Below are 17867 nucleotides of genomic sequence, written 5' to 3'. Positions count from 1 at the left end.
CCTCTCTCCTTCCCTTGTTCAAAACTTTCCCCAGGTTTGCTATTCTATATAGCTGGATGCATGGGCATGGCATGGCCCATTGATGAAATTCATTTGGACAGGTCACTTGACTTATGTGAGGACTTGCTCTAAGGGTTATTGTGCCTTAGGGTGGTTGCAAAGACATCTAATGACTACTATGTCACACTAAGCTAATGCAAGTAGGCTTCCTCCAAAAGTTATTTACACTAATGAAAGATGTCCATCATATCTTGCTGACCAAAATACTTAGGTCCTATTAGTGTTGAGAAGACATGAACTCGTGCCACATGCCTTCAAAACCTCAAAGTCTACCCATGTCACCATCATTTCTTGGTGATATGTACATATAGATAATGCTTTTCTAACTAGGTCCATCCCAATTGTGTTTACACTAATGAAAGATGTCCATCATATCTTGCTGACCAAAATACTTAGGTCCTATTAGTGCTGAGAAGACATGAACTCATGCCACATGCCTTCAAAACCTCAAAGTCTACCCATGTCACCATCATTTCTTGGTGATATGTATATGTATAGATGATGATTTTCTAACTAGGTCCATCCCAATTGTGAGAAAGGGATGGTTCCTTTTGTTTAGGGAGTCCCTCTTACATTCATAGAGGCGTAAAACGGACCTTAAATCAATAAGCCATAGTACCTTACATACAAACTTTTATCATGGAGTCCACTGTTATGAGGGCAATGAGAGGGGAGAGAAATGCACATATGAGGACTAATATTGACACAACTCTTATATGTGTGGCTCCATGCAAGCTAAAGTCATGTGAGTACATCAACTACCCCTCAAAAGGGGTATACTCATGGACTTTCTCACCTAATCTGAAAACGATGTGATGTACTAGAATATTGATCCATCTTCAATTAATTTGCATATATCCATATGTTGAAAATGTCAACTTTGTCAACTAGAGCTATAAATTTGCGTGTGTGGGAACAACTCTACATGCCAAGTGTATTGACTTGCCAAGATGAAGAACATGAGAGGAAAGTGAGCATCCACACACTAGTTAGAGTGTGGTTGCCTTGGTAAAAACCCTACCTCATAACAAGATGGACAAGGATTGAGACATTTGAAAAAAAAAAGTGTGTGTTGAAGACGACATGCAATGGGAACATATCGTGGGTAGTGAGTAGCTCAAGTGACCTTCCCACCTTGTGTAGTGTACTTTGAGTGGATTGTACTTGTCTTCTCATTGACTCTAATGACTAACACAACTCACACAAGTTTATTTTACATGTGCATGTGATGGCTCTTGTAGCCACATTGGGCCCATGGCACCTAGCAACGATTTGGTCTTTTAACTCCCTATGCTTTTAGAAATTTGTGGTCATCCAAAGGTATTTATTTGCAAAGGAAAGGGCTCCTAAAAATTGGAAGGTAAAGGAAGCCCTAGAAAATTATTTGTACAAAGATTTGGGGAACAATTTGAGTTGCTTTGAGCCTCCCTTACTTCATGACCACTTATTTGACTATTGCCTATCATCTTGCATTCAAGGTAATGTACTTACCAATAGGAATAGCCCTTGTCTCAAAGATTACAAAGCATATAGCACATAGACTACCAAATCTCAAGTTCCATGGCTTGCTCATTTTTCAAAGGTAAGTTGCATGTCCCTTTCTCTAGGTTGGGGGTAAAAGCATTTTCTATGCAAGGCCAATAAAATATTGATCCATATTAAATAGAACATGATTTACACATGGGTCAATCCATAAGCTTCATCAATGGTAGCATTGGTGAAAAGAGTTGTAGCATGGAAGTAACTTTGCTCCCAAAAAGTAAGTTGTGCACCCCGAACAATATCTCCTATATCACATGGAAATAGAGGACATGCCCCTAATTAATCAAACCATATCCATTGAGCAGGCATATTCTATGCATCGGTAAAATATGCCATTGCTTCAACCTCTACCAATGGTTGTCCAAACAACCTACTCTAATGTATACTTTCAAGCTCCATTGTGTTGGCATATGGATCATGCCTACTAGATCTATGTGATTTTGTACAACATACTCACCAATCTTTAATCAACTATGTGGTATACTACTAGCCTATTATCTTCCTAAAAACCTACCAAAACTCCAAGGCCATGTATTGCTGTATGGATTGGACATCAATCCATAGTGAATAGAAAATGATTTGCAATCATGGTTCAATGCATAAGATTTATCAACTGTGGCATTGACAAAAGTTGTAGCATGGAAGTAACTTTTCTCCCAATAAGTAAGTTCTACACTTGTAGCCATATCTCTAAAATCACATGGAAAAAGAGAAGGTGTTCTAAATTGATCGAAGCACATTCATTTAGCAATCTTATTCCATGCAATGACAAAATGTTCCATTAGTTCAACCTCTACTAGTAGTCATTCAAACAACCTACTTCAATGTATGCTTTCAAGACCTTCAAGCTTACCAAGAACATATGTATCATGGCACTACTATCACACAATGCTATATGCACAAATGTCTAGGGTTTCTTCATTCAAAGAATGTGTCTCATAAAGTGGACTTCATGATGTTTGTTGATGTCAAGTAACTTGAGATCAAAATTTATCAACCTTCATGTGTAACATTTTCTCATGCTTATGATTTCTTTGGAATCAACTAGAAGCTATTTGATTGAAGCTCACATGCTAAATAATCTTTCTCTGAATGATGATATTCAATTTGTGGTGCAAGTGGCATTGGCTATTTGGCATAGAAGTAGGGTTGTAGTTGCACTTTACCAAGTCCAAACTTTTCCTATTGAAGAAAGGATGACATCAATAGCTTATTTTAACTGTGGATAATCACAAAACTCAATTGGTTGTTAGACATAATGGTACATGATAGCTAAGAAGTAGAATGAAGAGGGTGCAATTTACAAGTCTTATGTGGAGCTTTGTAAACATACATTGGCCTTTATCATGTAGGGGTGCTTGATTGTCCATTGCACACCAAATGGGCATTAGAAAGCACCTCTTTCAAATTAAAAAAATCCCTTTATCCACTAGCACTAGAGAAAATAATAAGGTCTCTTTTCACCTCTCCTCCTTCATCACAAAAACAATCCAGTCTTAGGGAGGATACAAATATAGCATTTCTTTTGTCACAATATAATTTTTGGGGTGTTGTTTGCTAGCCACAACCTCACATGACCCAAAAGTTTTGTAGATGGGTTTTGTAAATAGATGGTAGTTGACAACTTTTAGTAGCTAGTCTAACACCACTTATTTGGTAGATGAACAACTTGAAGGCTTCATAGTTACTCCTTGCAAGAAGTTCCCATAGCTCAAAACATTCTAATGTTGGCATTCAACCTTGCACAGGGAGGATACAAATATAGCATTTCTTTTGTCACAATATAATTTTTGGGGTGTTGTTTGGTAGCCACAACCTCACATGACCCAAAAGTTTTGTAGATGGGTTTTGTAAATAGATGGTAGTTGACAACTTTTAGTAGCTAGTCTAACACCACTTATTTGGTAGATGAACAACTTGAAGGCTTCATAGTAAATACTCCTTGCAAGAAGTTCCCATAGCTCAAAACATTCTAATGTTGGCATTCAACCTTGCATTCCATGTATGTAAAGAAACTTTCATGATGCTTTGTAGCAAGTTTACTTTCATTTCACTGGTGTGACTAACATCCAAAGATAGAGCACACAAGAAGTATGATTGGATCCACTTTAGAAACTTCATGGGGAAGCTGCCATGCCAATTAAGGATTCTCCAGGTATGTGTTGTCTCTGCCAAAAGACACATGGAAATGATCAAAATGGATAGAGGTTGCCAAGTTGGTCAAGGTTGTAAATTAGAAATCCTAGTCACCTTTAGGGGCTTGTGTAAGTTTGGCTTTGTTTACAGAGCGATCTTTAAGGCTCTTAAGAAATGTAGCTATGCTTAGCCACCACCTAACCTGATCGTTTGGTGGTAGATATAAATATTACATATTAATATGCTCATAATTAGAAAGAAAAGGTTTGATGTCAATGGGGTTATAGCCTAGTGGTTCGATATTGTGGGCCTTTGAGTTCAAACTTCAAACCTTGGGTTCTGCATCTCCAATGGCACAAATCATTGGGCATCTAACAAAAAGTTTCACGTGGAAAGCTTGAAGAAAAGAGCATAAGTGGATAAGGGATAGTGTGAGAGGCTAGAGGTAGCTAGTAGCTACTTTTTATGAGGATATAATGAATGAATCAATCGTCTAAGATCTTCTTTCACCTTCATTTGTGAGAGTTTGTACCTATACATTTGTGGAAGTTTGTACCAATAGATCCTGGAACCTCATTTGTGGCATAATATAAGGACTCAGGAGGGTAGTGTGGATATTGATTTGGGCACTTCGAGGCAAATCAATGATCTCGCGGCCTAGAGAAGGGGGGCGGTCAGGAAGGCCAAAATATAAACGTTGGGAGGCATGTTTTCCTCTTTTTTGTTGCCGCCAAAAGGACGGATAAAAAGGTGGCAGAGGCCACTACTAACTAGTGTTGGGTCGGCCCAGCTAAATGTGGAGGTGGGTCGGAACGGTAAAATTAAGCAAGTCTCTCCTGAGAGTCCTACTAGTACATACACTGTATAATCAAGTTCTATATTTCCACTCTGTTCAGCTAGCCTCATCATCCATGTTCTATTCTCTCTCTCTCTCTCTCTCTCTCTCTGTGCCTGTGCCTGATCACATTTGTCTTCTTTCCCCCTCTCCCACCCCACCACCCATATGATCCTCATTTAAATTTGGTCACTTGTTCAGCCCTTTCTGTTGTGCCTTTGCTCCATAGCCTCAAGCTTCTCGGTCTCTCGACCTCTTCTTTTTTTATTATTCTTTTATAGACAAGAAGTACCCTGCCTTCTCAGTTCCCCCCCTTCTCTTATACCGCATGAAGTCTTGGCAGTAATGGAGAAGCTTTGAAGAAACTTATCGTTACCTTGCTACGTATCTGCCAACTGAGGCTGGAGTGCCTTCTAAGCTTTGAGCTGCAGAATGCTGGCGATTTGCGAGACTTCGGAGTCCATTGACAGTATTTGTGATTCCTTAGATTCATCGATATAAGAGGTCTTGCATTTCGCAAGCTTAAGCACTGATGCTTAGGACTTTGTGAACTTGTCTCGAATGTGACCGTTGCTCAGAAGGCTCATCTTTCTCCATTGATGGTCAGGAGAGAGAAAGGTATAAGCTCGGCAGAGTAGGAGGGAAGGATGCCCTGTACCCACAATATGCAGGTCTCGCCTCAGAAGAAAGCTCAGGTTGTTCAGTGGGACAATCAGAACCAGTTTTTGCAGGAGCGGCATGGGTCGAAAATGGAATCTCAGAAGGAGATCATTCTTGTTGGATTGCATCATGATGACGATGGGTTCGAGCTATTATCTTGGGCTATAAGCATTGCAGCCCGGCCTGGGGACATTGTCATTGCATTCTACTTGAAAAATAGCGGTTAGCTTCTCTACTCCACATGACAAGAAGTTTAAAACAAGCTTCCTATTATAATTCTCGCACTGTGAATCACAACAATGTCACGAGCTTCGGTTTGGGAGGGACTGCATACCTAGCTAGCTGCCCTTCCGGGAAGGGGGCTGCCGGTTGGGGTAGGGGCCGGCAGCCTACCCTGCCACAACGGCACCTAGCTAGGCATGTGGTGCCTCCCAAGCAGAAGCTCATGATTTTGAACACAGGGGAAAACGAAGGGAAAAGAGCCCAACTTCCCTAGGCTGATTAGGCTGCCTGCTTCAAAGGGCTCCTAGCTAGGTGTGTGGAAGGCAACGGCTCCTAGCTAGGTATGCGGTGCCTCGCAAGCAGAAGCTCGTGGTGTTGGACACTAGAGGGAAACCAAGGAAAAAGCACCCCTTTTTTCCATATGGGAAAATGTCAAAAGCATAATCTTGTGCACCTGCTTTTGCTGGGTTCACGACGTTCTCCATACTTGTGGCTTGTTATTGTTGTTCATACTACCATTGGGACCTGATTGGAATGTCCTTAACCCAATCTTTGCCATCTGGTGCAGGTGCAAAGGTTGAAAACTTGATTGGAAACTGTCAGAAAGGTACCGCACAGGAGCAGGAAGCCCTGAATTCTCAGCTCAAAGTGTTGAGAGATATTTGTGATGCCAAGCAGGTACCCCCACTCCCCTTTTGAGATCAAAGCTCAGATAGATGATCGCCCTCACTCCCCTTTTGACATTAAAGCTCAGATAGACGATCTCCAAATTTGGACCCCATTAAACATACTTGCTTATTACGATGCAAGCAGGTACAGATGGATATAAGATTTGCTATCAGTGGAAATGAAGAGCTAGAGCTGATTGAGGAAGCTTCATCAACACTTGCTACTCTTTTAGTGGTCAGCTCGAAGGGTCATCACAAGTTGTGGTATGCTAGCAGGGAATGCTGTTCTCGTAATATTCAATGTGTAATAAGATCACTCTCCTGACACATGCTTACTGTATTGGTGGTTATGTTGTTCAGGAGATCACAGAAGAAAGGGAACTCACTGGCTCGTCGAGCACCCGCAGGGTGTTCTGTTGTAGTTGTGAAAGATCATAAAGTTGTCTTTTACAAGGAGAATACTGCCAAGGAAAGAAAAGTTTGGGCAGAACTACATCAAGGAACGTCAACATGGAAAGGTTTGAGCAATCCCGTTTTCTCACTGCAAAGACAGTTTTCATGCACTTCGAGTGCACTATGGAGTCAGGCCAAGGATAGTTTTGACTTTGACGCAGAGATCACGAATGGCAGTAAAGTGTGGCCTGTCTTTTCAGTAGAGGGCTCTCCAAGAGGAGTTCTAGACACTTTGGGATTGTCCTCAGAGTCAGACCTCAGCTCTCCTTTAAGCAGCTGCAGTGGTTTATCACACTCTCTTTCTAGGAAGGGCCTACTATCTCGTGGATCCTCACAAGCCGATCTTGATGATGACATGTACAGTTACAGGTCTGAGATTTCCTCTAGTACATGGAAACATGGGATTCAAAGATCATCTACCTTCCCCCCTGCAAGCCGCTTAAAGAAGTTTTCAGGTCCTCTGGACTGTGCAGCAATGCGAAGCTCCATCAAATGTTATGTGAATTCCTTGTGGAACACAGAAAGCATGGGCCATGAATCTTCTGATGCCTTAAATTTGACACAACGGCCATGGAGATGCTTCTCATACGAAGAACTGGCTGCTGCAACAAATAACTTCAGTTCAGGTTTGTTTGGTTCCCTTGCTTTGCTTTAAGGCAAACTTACTTTGGCCCATGCTGCCTTATTGGTTAGGAATGTTTGATATAGCACTGACTGTCTTGCAGACAATGTGGTGGGAAAGGGTGGTCATGCACAAGTTTACAAAGGAAGACTGTTGGATGGTAGGCTTGTGGCTATAAAAAGGCTTGTCAAAGGTGATTCAGAGGATGCACAGGAATGCGATTTCCTCACTGAGCTTGGAATTATTGGTCACGTCTCACATCCTAACACTGTTCCGCTTATTGGATTTTGTGTGGAAGAGGGGTTGCATTTGATCTTCAATTTCTCTTCACATGGGAGTCTTGCAGAATTACTGCATGGTAAACCTCAATAAGTTCCCTTTTCTGAAATACTGTTATGCATCTCTGTTTTGCTTTCAGCCTTTTGTTATTTGTATTTATGTGCAGTGGTTCCCTCTTGTTTAGTTATTGTTTCAAATGTAGAGTTGTTTGCAATGTTAAGTCTTCATGAGTATACTGTTTGATGGCATTCATTGTTGTTCAGGTGTAAGTATTCCTGTATTAGACTGGCCATTAAGATACAAGATAGCCGTTGGTACTGCTCGTGGGCTACATTATCTCCACACTGGTTGTCCTAGGCGAATAATTCACAGGGATATAAAGGCCTCTAACATATTGCTGGGCCCAGATTTTGAGCCACAGGTAAGGTGATTTGCCAATCACAAGCCACATATTCTTCATGTTAAGTCCTTTGCAAGTCTCATGACATGGAACTGTAACAACAGATATCAGATTTTGGTCTGGCGAAATGGCTTCCTGAACAGTGGACTCAATTAAATGTTTCCCCAGTTGAAGGCACTTTTGGGTGAGCTAACGGATTCTGGGCATTCAGTACCATTGCATAAACTCGTAACATGCATTCACAAATTTCTTGAAAGTTGCTTTAATGATTAGGGCAATGCTGTTGACTTCTGTACCATGCATTCTCTGGACATTTAGCACCATTGCATAAGCCTGTAACATGCATTCATAAATTTCTTGTAAATTGCTTTAATGACTAGGGTAATGGTGTTGGCTTATAACATCCATTCTGGATAAGTCATGGTATTGCAAACATCTCAGAAGAATATCTATCCTTGGTAACCTTTACATAACTGGCTATGATGAAAGCCATGGCTGTGTTCATGGTTGCAGATATCTTGCACCAGAGTATTTCATGCATGGCATTGTAAATGAAAAGACCGATGTATTTGCCTTTGGGGTGCTGCTACTTGAACTTATATCTGGTCGACTGCCTATCGATGACTCTCAGCAGAGCCTTGTTATGTGGGTACGTAAACTTGGTGCCTCAGAAAATTTGCTTGTAAAGTCCATGAGATGTTCCTCCTGAAGCAAGTTAGAGGAACTTAATCTCTGGTGTTTGTGCAGGCAAAACCATTGCTTGAATCCTCAAGGATAGAGGATCTTGTTGACCAACAACTGGCTGGAGAATATGATTCTCAAGAGATGCAGGCTATGGTTATGGCAGCAAGCCTGTGCATACAACCATCTGCCATATGCAGGCCTTATATGGGGCAGGTGAGCTTTCTCCTTGAATAAGGTTTCTATCAACTTGCAAGCTATTTCACATAATTTTTAAACCTGAACTCGTAAAATCATGAATGAATCCAGTGTAGTCATTTGTCACCAGTGGATTTTCAAGTCCATGCACAGGTTCTCGTAACCTCTTGGATAGTGATTGTCATCTTGTTGAATCTATCCATTACAGCTACACATATTAAGAAATTATTATACTCTGATTGCTTCTATGCACATGCACACATGGGAATGCTAGGTACTCCCTGCCAAAAGCCTTATGCAAGATTGATACCGCACCAAGTAGAGGTCTTGCCTGATAAAATTTGCATAGGAATGCTATATGCATTCCCTGCCAAGAAGCCTTAAGTTGATGCTGCACCATGTAGAGGTTTGGCATGATTAAAATTTCATGTTTTGTGATGACCCATTTTTGTTATCTTGAGGGAACTGGTTATTCCTCATGTTTATCCGATTATTTTAAGCATTTAATTTGATAACTTGACCTCAGATTGTCAAAATCAGCAGGTAGCATATTCCTCAATGAGCTCTGTGGCAGCTCCTTTTGTTAATTTATTAGACTAAACTGGCAGTTGATCTGTGGTAACAGGTCTTGCAGGTACTGACAAACGATTGGTCAGATATGCAGGCCATAGACTCTTATAGCATGCCCTTGTCTCAGTCAGATTACTTCCAAGACTCTCTATCTGATGAGGAATACAGCCCCAGTAACTATCTCAGCGACCTCAGCCGACATCGCGAAGTCGCTCTCCAGTTCTGAAGCTTCTCTGAATGGCAGCAGCAACCAGATAACAGCCTCACAAGACAAGCCTTTCAAGTGTCACATTCACTCACTATATGTGCACTCCAATGTAATATACCCACCAACCAATTGATGGCCTCATTCACATATGACCTTATTCATTACCAGTGAAAGAAAGAAAGCACTGGATAAGCATGAAGACCATTATTAGAGTCCTAGGGATATCATTATCATACAGAGGAAGGGAAATCTCTGCAAAGCTTTTCATTCTTGTTTTGGTCAAGGAAATCAGGCATATCTCCTCAACTCCCCCAGCAGTAAAATGCTTTTGTGGTTGCATTCCTGAACGACCACTGCACCGAGCTGTCAAGAGTTTGCAGGATGATGGCATCATATTTTGTATTCTCTTTTTTTTAACCAGAGAATGGGCATTCTTGATTTTCCCATATTCATAAATAATAGCTTTGTAAAAGGCAGTATCATAAATATTCTTTTTCTTGTTATCATACTCTCTTTTTCTCCCTGCCTAGGCCTTATTAGGCCAACCTCGATATCATTTGAGCACTAAAATTATGAAATGTTCTTGTAACACCTGATCCCAATAGTTATCTCGGCTTAATTAGGCCCCCATGGTAGCCCCCTGGTACTGAGCACAAGTTACGAAATGCACTTTAACACCCAGGTTCCTCTAGGCCGAACACCGACTGGTTTTGCTATCCACACTGATGATGGACAAAATTAATAATAGTTTTGGACAGCTCCAAAGAAGATTAAGCTCTCAATCAGAGCTTGCTTAAGTAAATACGGATTTGGGAGAATCATGACGGATCCTGCTGGCGGTTTTACTCCTGAAGTAATGAAGGCTAGGAGTTTTATTCCTGGGTGGTTTGTCGGGACAAAAGATAGCGATTACAGAATCGCAAGCCTTGTCTGATCTGATTATTGATAGAGGAGGAAACTATCTTCCGGGGATCAAAGCCTTGTCTGATCTTATTGATAGAGAAGGAAACTACGTACCGGGGATTTTGAACTGTGTGGAAGTGAATTATTGATAGAGAAGGAAACTATCTTCTGGGGATCAAAGCCTTGTGTGATCTTATTGATAGAGAAGGAAACTACGTACCGGGGATTCTGAACTGTGTGGAAGTGAATTATTGATAGAGAAGGAAACTATCTTCTGGGGATCAAAGCCTTGTCTGATCTTATTGATAGAGAAGGAAACTACCTACCGGGGATTCTGAACTGTCTGTGGAAGTGGCAATTAAGATCAAAGCCTTGTGTGATCTTATTGATAGAGAAGGAAACTACCTACCGGGGATTCTGAACTGTGTGTGGAAGTGGCAAGAACGTCTGTAGTAGCAATGTAAGCAAGTTTTATGGCCTCTTTGGAGATGTAGTAAGAGTAAGGGCCCTTACAGAAGCAGGTATTGAACCAATCTCTCCTTTAAGTGGTGAAGTGAGTATCTGTCTCTGTCTAGAAGCACTTGTATGATTGTTCTGACCAGCAGAAATAAATTAATATATGCATCTTGTGTATTCTCGCAGCTCCCCGCCCACCATGTTTGGAAGGGGCCTAAGATCTATTACGAGAAGAACATTCGTTCGCCATTGGAGGAAATGGTTCCCATGATTCACACACACAGCTGCCCAGGAGCAGTCATCATCGGGCCGCTGCCGTTGTAGGACCGTGCTGTTGTCCCAACGGCAGTAGCGATCACCTGTGGGCCACAGGCCCAAGAGCACCATTGTCGGGTTGCTGTCGTCGCGGTCGGGCCATGGAGTCATTAGACCGTCATCGTTGACTGCCCAGGAGCCACGCAGCACAGAGAGATAGAGAGAGAGAGTGTGTGTGATAGAGCCGCGAGCGAGCGGAAGAGGGTGTGTGAGAGGGGGTGTTGTTGAGAGAGAGAGAGAGAGTGGTTAACAAGTGCTTTTTTTTTCTTCTCGCACCTCTCTCTCTCCTCTTTTCTTCTTCTTCCTCCTCTCTCTCTCTCTCCTCTCTTCTCACCCCTCTCCTTCTCACTTCTCTCTCCTTTCTCACCACCTCTCTCACACTCTCTCTTCTCTTCCTCCCCTCTCTCTCTTTCTCTTCTCTCTTTCTCTTCTTTTTCTTTCTCTAGTTAAGTAGGGGGTAGAGAGAGAAAAAGTATTTCTTATTCTCTCTTTTCTTTTTTCTAATCTCTCATCTCCTTCTTTTCTTCTTCTTCTTCTCCTCTCACCACCTCTCTCTCTCTCTCTCTCTCTCTCTCTCTCTCTCTCTCTGCCACCGCAACCACCATTGCCGTTGCCTCCTCCTCCTCAGTTAAGTAGAGGGAGGGAGAGAGAGAGAGAATGGTTAACATGTGCTTCTTTTTCTTCTTCCTCTCTCTCTCTCTCTCTCTCCTCTGGGAGCCTAGAGGAGAGAGAGAGAGAGGGGATGATAGAGTAGGTTGACTATGTTGGTTACATTATTTACTTAGTGAGTTAGTTAGTTAGTTAGGCAAAGAGAAAGAGAGAATAGTTTAGATATCTCCTCTCAAGGTTAATACGTGCTTTTTGTCTAATATGGAGGTTTTCACAATAGCAAACAAGAATGTGTGTATAGAAAATGTTACACACAAAATGAAAGAGGTCACAAGGAAGAAGGTCATTCGCGTGTGCTCAAGCATATTGAAGAGCAAGATAGTTATGGTGGTTTCTTGAGGATCATTCGTTGCTTGGATGGGATGTAGAGCAAGTGAAGACATTGTCTCTACATAAAAAAGCTTTAACTTCTCTTGGTGAGAACATTGATGATTGTCTGTAGAGGATTAAGAGAATATTGGAAGAGAAATATGAAGGGAACCTTGTTGATGGAGTAATGATACAAGGTGATTTAGAAGAGATCAAGGGTTATATAGGTAACATTTATAAACACATCTAGAAAAATTGGTGGCCGTAAGCTGGGTCTTTGGATGATCTGGAAGAGAAGCTGAAAGACATTATTAATAATATCGGTCATATAGAAGATGGAGTGTGTGAGTTAATTGCCCACAAGAATGAGATCTTGGTTGCATTGGAGAAATTGCTCTTGATGTGCAGCTTACTTCCTTGAAAGTTTATCTTAATAGTTTTTCAGTAATGTTAATGTAAATGAATCACCGCGTAAGCTCATTACTATAGTTTGCTTGATATATGCAATCTTTGCACGACATTTAAAATGAGTTTTTGATGAAAATCTCCATTTTGAAGCACATTACCTAACTCTTGCAGATTATAAGACTATTTTGTAAGTAGTTTTAATAGTGCATCTTTCCTTTGTCTCGCTCTTGATTGCTGATATTGTGACCCTGCACATTATTTAACTCTTGCAGATTATAAGACTATTTTGTAAGTAGTTTTAATAGTGCATATTTCCTTTGTCTTGCTCTTGATTGTTGCTGATATTGTGACCTTGCCTCGAATCTGTTGTTCCTTTTAACCAATGTATCTTGAAGCTTATGTGGTAATAAATAGTTTTATTAAATCAAACATAGTAAGATACAATTTGACTAGAGTGCTCCGATTACTTGGTTTAGACACATAAAATAGTTTAAGCTTAAAGGTGTTGGGACAAACAATGAATTCATAGCATGTTTTTGTGTGAAAAAGTGATGTTACCATTGAAACGCGGGGTCAAGATTTGCAATTGAATTTGTTGTTGAGAAGTTGTGTGCTTATGCTCTACCATTGCATTCTTTAATGATAATGTATTGCATTGTCGCTCATGCTCATTTTTTTGAAATGAGCGAGTTTTTAGGTGTTCTGGAGATAGATAATGATATAGCAGCCATGGATTTGTGATATTCTCACTTTGAAGTCAATCATGAGCACGTGCCTTTAATGGCTATTGTGCCTTCTATTTGTTTTGTTTTGTTTTGTTAATTGACTAGGGCTTTTTTGGTGATGATGCTTGTTGCTCAAAATGTAGTGTTGTGGGATGTTCTCATTATGGATGTACTCATCAATGGTAGGTCACATGAACCATTGGATTATATATTAGATGCTGAAAAACCTTCTTGCATTTCCGAAACTTCCACACCTTCATGTCTCTAAAGGGCACATTCTTTTCCCTCAATAATATATATTTATAAAGGTGTAGACGAATAGACATTCATTAGCAAGGCCTTTGGGCAATGCTTTGGCTAGACTTTAGTGAGTGCCGTGTGTGCATGGTGCTCCTACATGGCCATATATGTACCTGTTCAATCATTTAGGGTTTGTGGTTGTGAGTGTGTTTGTTGCTTATGTCTTGAATAACTTTGAGATTTATTTATTGTGTAACTCTTTCGTTTTCTTAAAGGTTTGGTGTGGTCATGAAACAAATCAGAGTTATGGGAGATGTTCCAGACACATAGTGCTTTCAACTCCATTGAATGTAGTGGATTCAATAGATTTAAACAAAACGGCCACAATACCGTCTCTTAGATGCTTGCCAGCTTGGAGCCCTTTGCATGGGTATGAAAGATAGTTGTTTTGATTGCGTTTGCATAAAGATGCTATATATATTTTTGGAGATAACCATTTGTATGTTTTGTTGTAGCCAAAACATGGGCTCTAATAGAGTGAATGTGTGAAATATGAAAGAGGTGGCAAGGGGATAAGGAACACATGTTGCGAAGTGTGCAATAACTGCAAGGATTCGAAGAAACATGAGGTGTAATCCAAGTTTTTTAGACTTCAAAAACTTTGAGACAAAGATGAATGAGTTGATGGAAATACAGACGGGTCTATGCAAGCGTGTGGATCATGGACTTGCCATATACTCTATGGAGTTGCATGAATAGGCTAAAGGTTTGTATGGTGTTGTGTGTGAGACAAAGCACACCCAGAGTGTTGTTCACCAAGTATCACTGATTTGGGTGGTGAAGTAAGGATACTCTTTTCAGTAATTATTTTTGAGATAAGTAGGTTAATGAATCTACTGATGAATGATATGTGGGCATTGTTTTGGGGCCTAGAGATTTGCCAGAGGGGTTGTCAGTTGCCATTATTGTAGTTTCAAATGAATGTTAGTAGGTTTAATGCCTTACTGCAACAATTGTGTTGTCATATGGGTGGTCGTAGGTAGAGAGGGAGATATGCTTAAGGGAAAATTTAGAAGCTCATGCTATCTTGCATGGTTAAAAGTTCTTAGGCGAGCATTTTTTTGTGATAATATGTACTTTTTTGTGAAGCTTACATGGGATGTGCTAAGATGTGCAAGAATTGCTTGGGAGGAAACTTATAAGCTCATACTATCTTGCATGTTTTAAATTGCTTAGGCCAACGTTTTTTTGTAATAACATATACTTTTTTTTTGCAAGACTGCATGGAATGTGTTAAGGTGTGCAATGCTTCTGATGTAAGAAGGCATATTTGAGTAAACTATATTGAGTATATACAATGTGATGTCTTCTTCTTGAAGTTTATGTGGAGCAATTTTGATAATCCAGTGATGGTTAGTATATTTATATTTAATATTTAAATATTTAAATATTAGTAGTGTAGTTAACATGCGTGTATGTATATATTGAGCCATGTCTTTGATAAAGCGTATTGATAACAAATTTTATGGACATCCAATCAACATGGGATGTTCGCATCGAGCAATTGGTAGTAGATATTATGAGTTGCAATTTCATACCGGTGTGCTTAGTGCCACTAGGTATGAACGATGGTAGGTTGCTAGGATCAAGGCTCAGAGTGGGGTTTCAAAGCATAACAGATCCATTCGTAGGGGTGTTGAAAACCTGCCTTTTCACCAAGAGATTCTAGATGATCATTGTGAACAGGGCCAATGATAGTTTGATGTGGATTTGGCTAATGTTTCATCATCACCGGTTGGTTGCAACAACTGACATTGCATGGGTGTGGAAAATAATGTGATTGGTATGCCTTTTTACGTTGGGAATCCAAGTGGCAATAGTGAGCCAACTCAACGATAGTTTGATGTGGATTTGACTAATGTTTTGGCATCAACAAGTTGTAATGAATGAAATAGTAGAAGTGTGAAAAATCATGTAATTATTGAGTCACAAATTCATAATATTTCAATATTTAGCTACCAAAAAGGAGGGCATCATAATGGAGTGACTCAAGTACATGTTGGAATATCAAGCTCCCGTTACTCTTCAGACAGTCTATCTTTATGTGTGTGACTGATATTAGCTGGATATATTTGTACATGTGTGTGACATTCAACAAGTCGGTGTAGTCAGTGACTTAACCACATTTAGTCTTGGTTAGTCATACCTATGTGTGTAAGTTTCTTTCAGTGAGTATGATGGAAGAATAATGGAAGAAGAACAACAATGAGTTGAGGCTCATCTTTTGCTCCACTCTGTCTCTCCTCCTATCTTCCAACATGGTATTGGAGCTTGAATGCCTGAAGCTTGAAGGCTTGGCAGTGGCCATTTGACATCAAGACATCAGATCTGAAGAAAACGTCATCAAAGGAGACTATGCCTATAGCCTGTTTTTTTTTGCGAAAGCTATATCTTGCTACAAAAATGGTTTTTGGAGAAACAATCCTCTATTCCTAACCATTTTGACATGGTCTACAACTTCGTAGAAGTAAGTTTTTTCAAATTCCTTCCAAGGCACTGCTGGCTTTCATCCTAACAATGTATATGCTCTTATTATTATGCATTTGAGCAATGATATTGGAGTGTTAAATGCTCAGTTTTGGAGCTTATTTGCAGGCTGAAAATAGTGAACTGGTTTGCTGTCTTGAATTTGAAAACAATATACCTACAAGGTTGAAGTATTTGTGATGCTTATCTTCTGGTGATAAATGCTTGGATTATACCACTTGAGTGGTAGATGCTTTTGGGATATTGTGAGTGTTGCAAGTCCAAAGTTTGGACTGCTGGTTATTGTGAGCAAGAAGGATACCTATCATCTTCACTTGATATACATGCAATATATTCTGACCGCTTGGACATGTATTAACTCTTGCATAGAGTAGCAATTAAATGAGATGTTTTGGGACTGTTTTGAGGTCTGAATACTCTTGTTTTAACAGAGAAAATATAACTGGTTATAGCAGTGGGCTGGCTGTATTTGGTACTGCTACTTGCACACAATACAAACATTTATACTTGTATGGACATAGTTTGTTGCTGGGATGTTTTACCACTACCATAGAATGTTTTAAACTGATTTGAGATTGATTTATTCTCAATTGATTATGTTTTTTCATTGTTGGAATATAGTTTATAGCAAGCAGGTTGTTAGGAAAAATGTCCTGAATTGCAGGAAATTGTCATGAATAGAAGGAAATTGGTCTTGGATTGTAGGAAAAGGAGTCAGATACTTATAGGTTGTATATATCCCCGAATACCTAAGCTGCAACTATGGCAAATGCTCAAGGCACTAACAATATGACTCAAATTGTGGGAGTTGGACAACAAAAATTTTGCTTTATGAAAGTTTCGTATGAATAATTTTTGGTCGGCAGAGGTTATTGGGACTAATGTACATGTGATGAGGCTGAACCTGAAATACATGAAAAGAATTCGACAAATGGTAAAAAAAGGGCTCATAAGCTATGGACTGAGAGAGCATGCAAGATGTTACAATGGTTTTCCTTATGTATATCAGATGTTATGGTTATACAGATTACTGGATGCAGTTCTCCAAAGGATGCATGGGATATACTCATGAAGAATTATGGAAATGTAACACATGCAAGAAAGATTCAGCTAAAGCAATAGTTCAATAACATGTCTAAGAATGGTAGAAGCATTCAGGCCTACACTACAGAGATCAAGAGCATAGCGGATCAGCTTGCCACCATTGGATCTTTAGTGTTTGAGGATGATATGATTGCAGTGACATTGAATGAACTTGGCAAAGAGTATAAAGCATTTGATACGTCTATTTCTGTGAGAGCTAAATTCCTTGATTGGGATGAGCTGATTGCTTTGCTAATGTATGAGGAAGTTAAGCTTGGGTTGAATACAGGTTCTAGTACTTCTCAAAGTAGAGACACTGTTCTTTACTCTAGCCAGCGTGGCAGAGGTCACAGAGACCGTGGCTCTTTTCAAGGTCGAAGAGACACGCGAAACACTTATGGATAGCATCAACAGAATGCCTGGGATGGCACAAATACAAAGGGACAGCATGGATCTGCTGTGCGGCTTTAGAGGCATGGGGAGATCACCCCATGGTAGAGGTGGTGGATCTGGTTCATGGAAGTCAAATGATCAGTCAAACTGAGATAAGGGCTGTCATTACTGCGACAGATATGGACACATTGCAAAGGATTGTTACAAGAAAGAGGGAGTTTTGAAGGCAAAGGGCAAAAAACATGGACACTATGCGTCTTCTAGCGGTGCTTATGATGAGCATGT

General features: G+C 40.2%; 1 protein-coding gene across 2 annotated transcripts; it reads left to right on the top strand.

The window, feature by feature from the left end:
* Positions 1–4435: 4435 nt before the first annotated feature.
* On the top strand, positions 4436–9993 carry LOC148017238 (putative receptor-like serine/threonine-protein kinase At5g57670). 2 transcript variants are annotated; one of them, XM_087662496.1, is made up of 11 exons: positions 4436–5077; positions 5181–5455; positions 6024–6133; positions 6269–6387; positions 6484–7202; positions 7302–7556; positions 7741–7898; positions 7982–8061; positions 8391–8526; positions 8625–8774; positions 9382–9993. In XM_087662496.1, the coding sequence occupies exons 2-11, from the start codon at positions 5221–5223 to the stop codon at positions 9550–9552; spliced, it is 2133 nt and encodes a 710-aa protein (XP_087518622.1). In that variant the 5' UTR covers positions 4436–5077; positions 5181–5220; the 3' UTR covers positions 9553–9993. The 2 variants fall into 2 exon arrangements, with proteins under 2 accessions (XP_087518622.1, XP_087518621.1); XM_087662495.1 differs by having other exon boundaries at positions 4436–5455.
* The last annotated feature ends 7874 nt before the right edge of the window (positions 9994–17867 follow it).

Source organism: Lygodium microphyllum, chromosome 22 (assembly GCF_053477565.2).
Source record: "Lygodium microphyllum isolate KBCC chromosome 22, Lygodium_microphyllum_v1.1.10, whole genome shotgun sequence".
In the NCBI taxonomy this organism is placed as follows: domain Eukaryota; kingdom Viridiplantae; phylum Streptophyta; class Polypodiopsida; order Schizaeales; family Lygodiaceae; genus Lygodium; species Lygodium microphyllum.
Note: the sequence above shows the minus strand (reverse complement) of the source record. Positions and strands in the feature narration are given on the sequence as shown.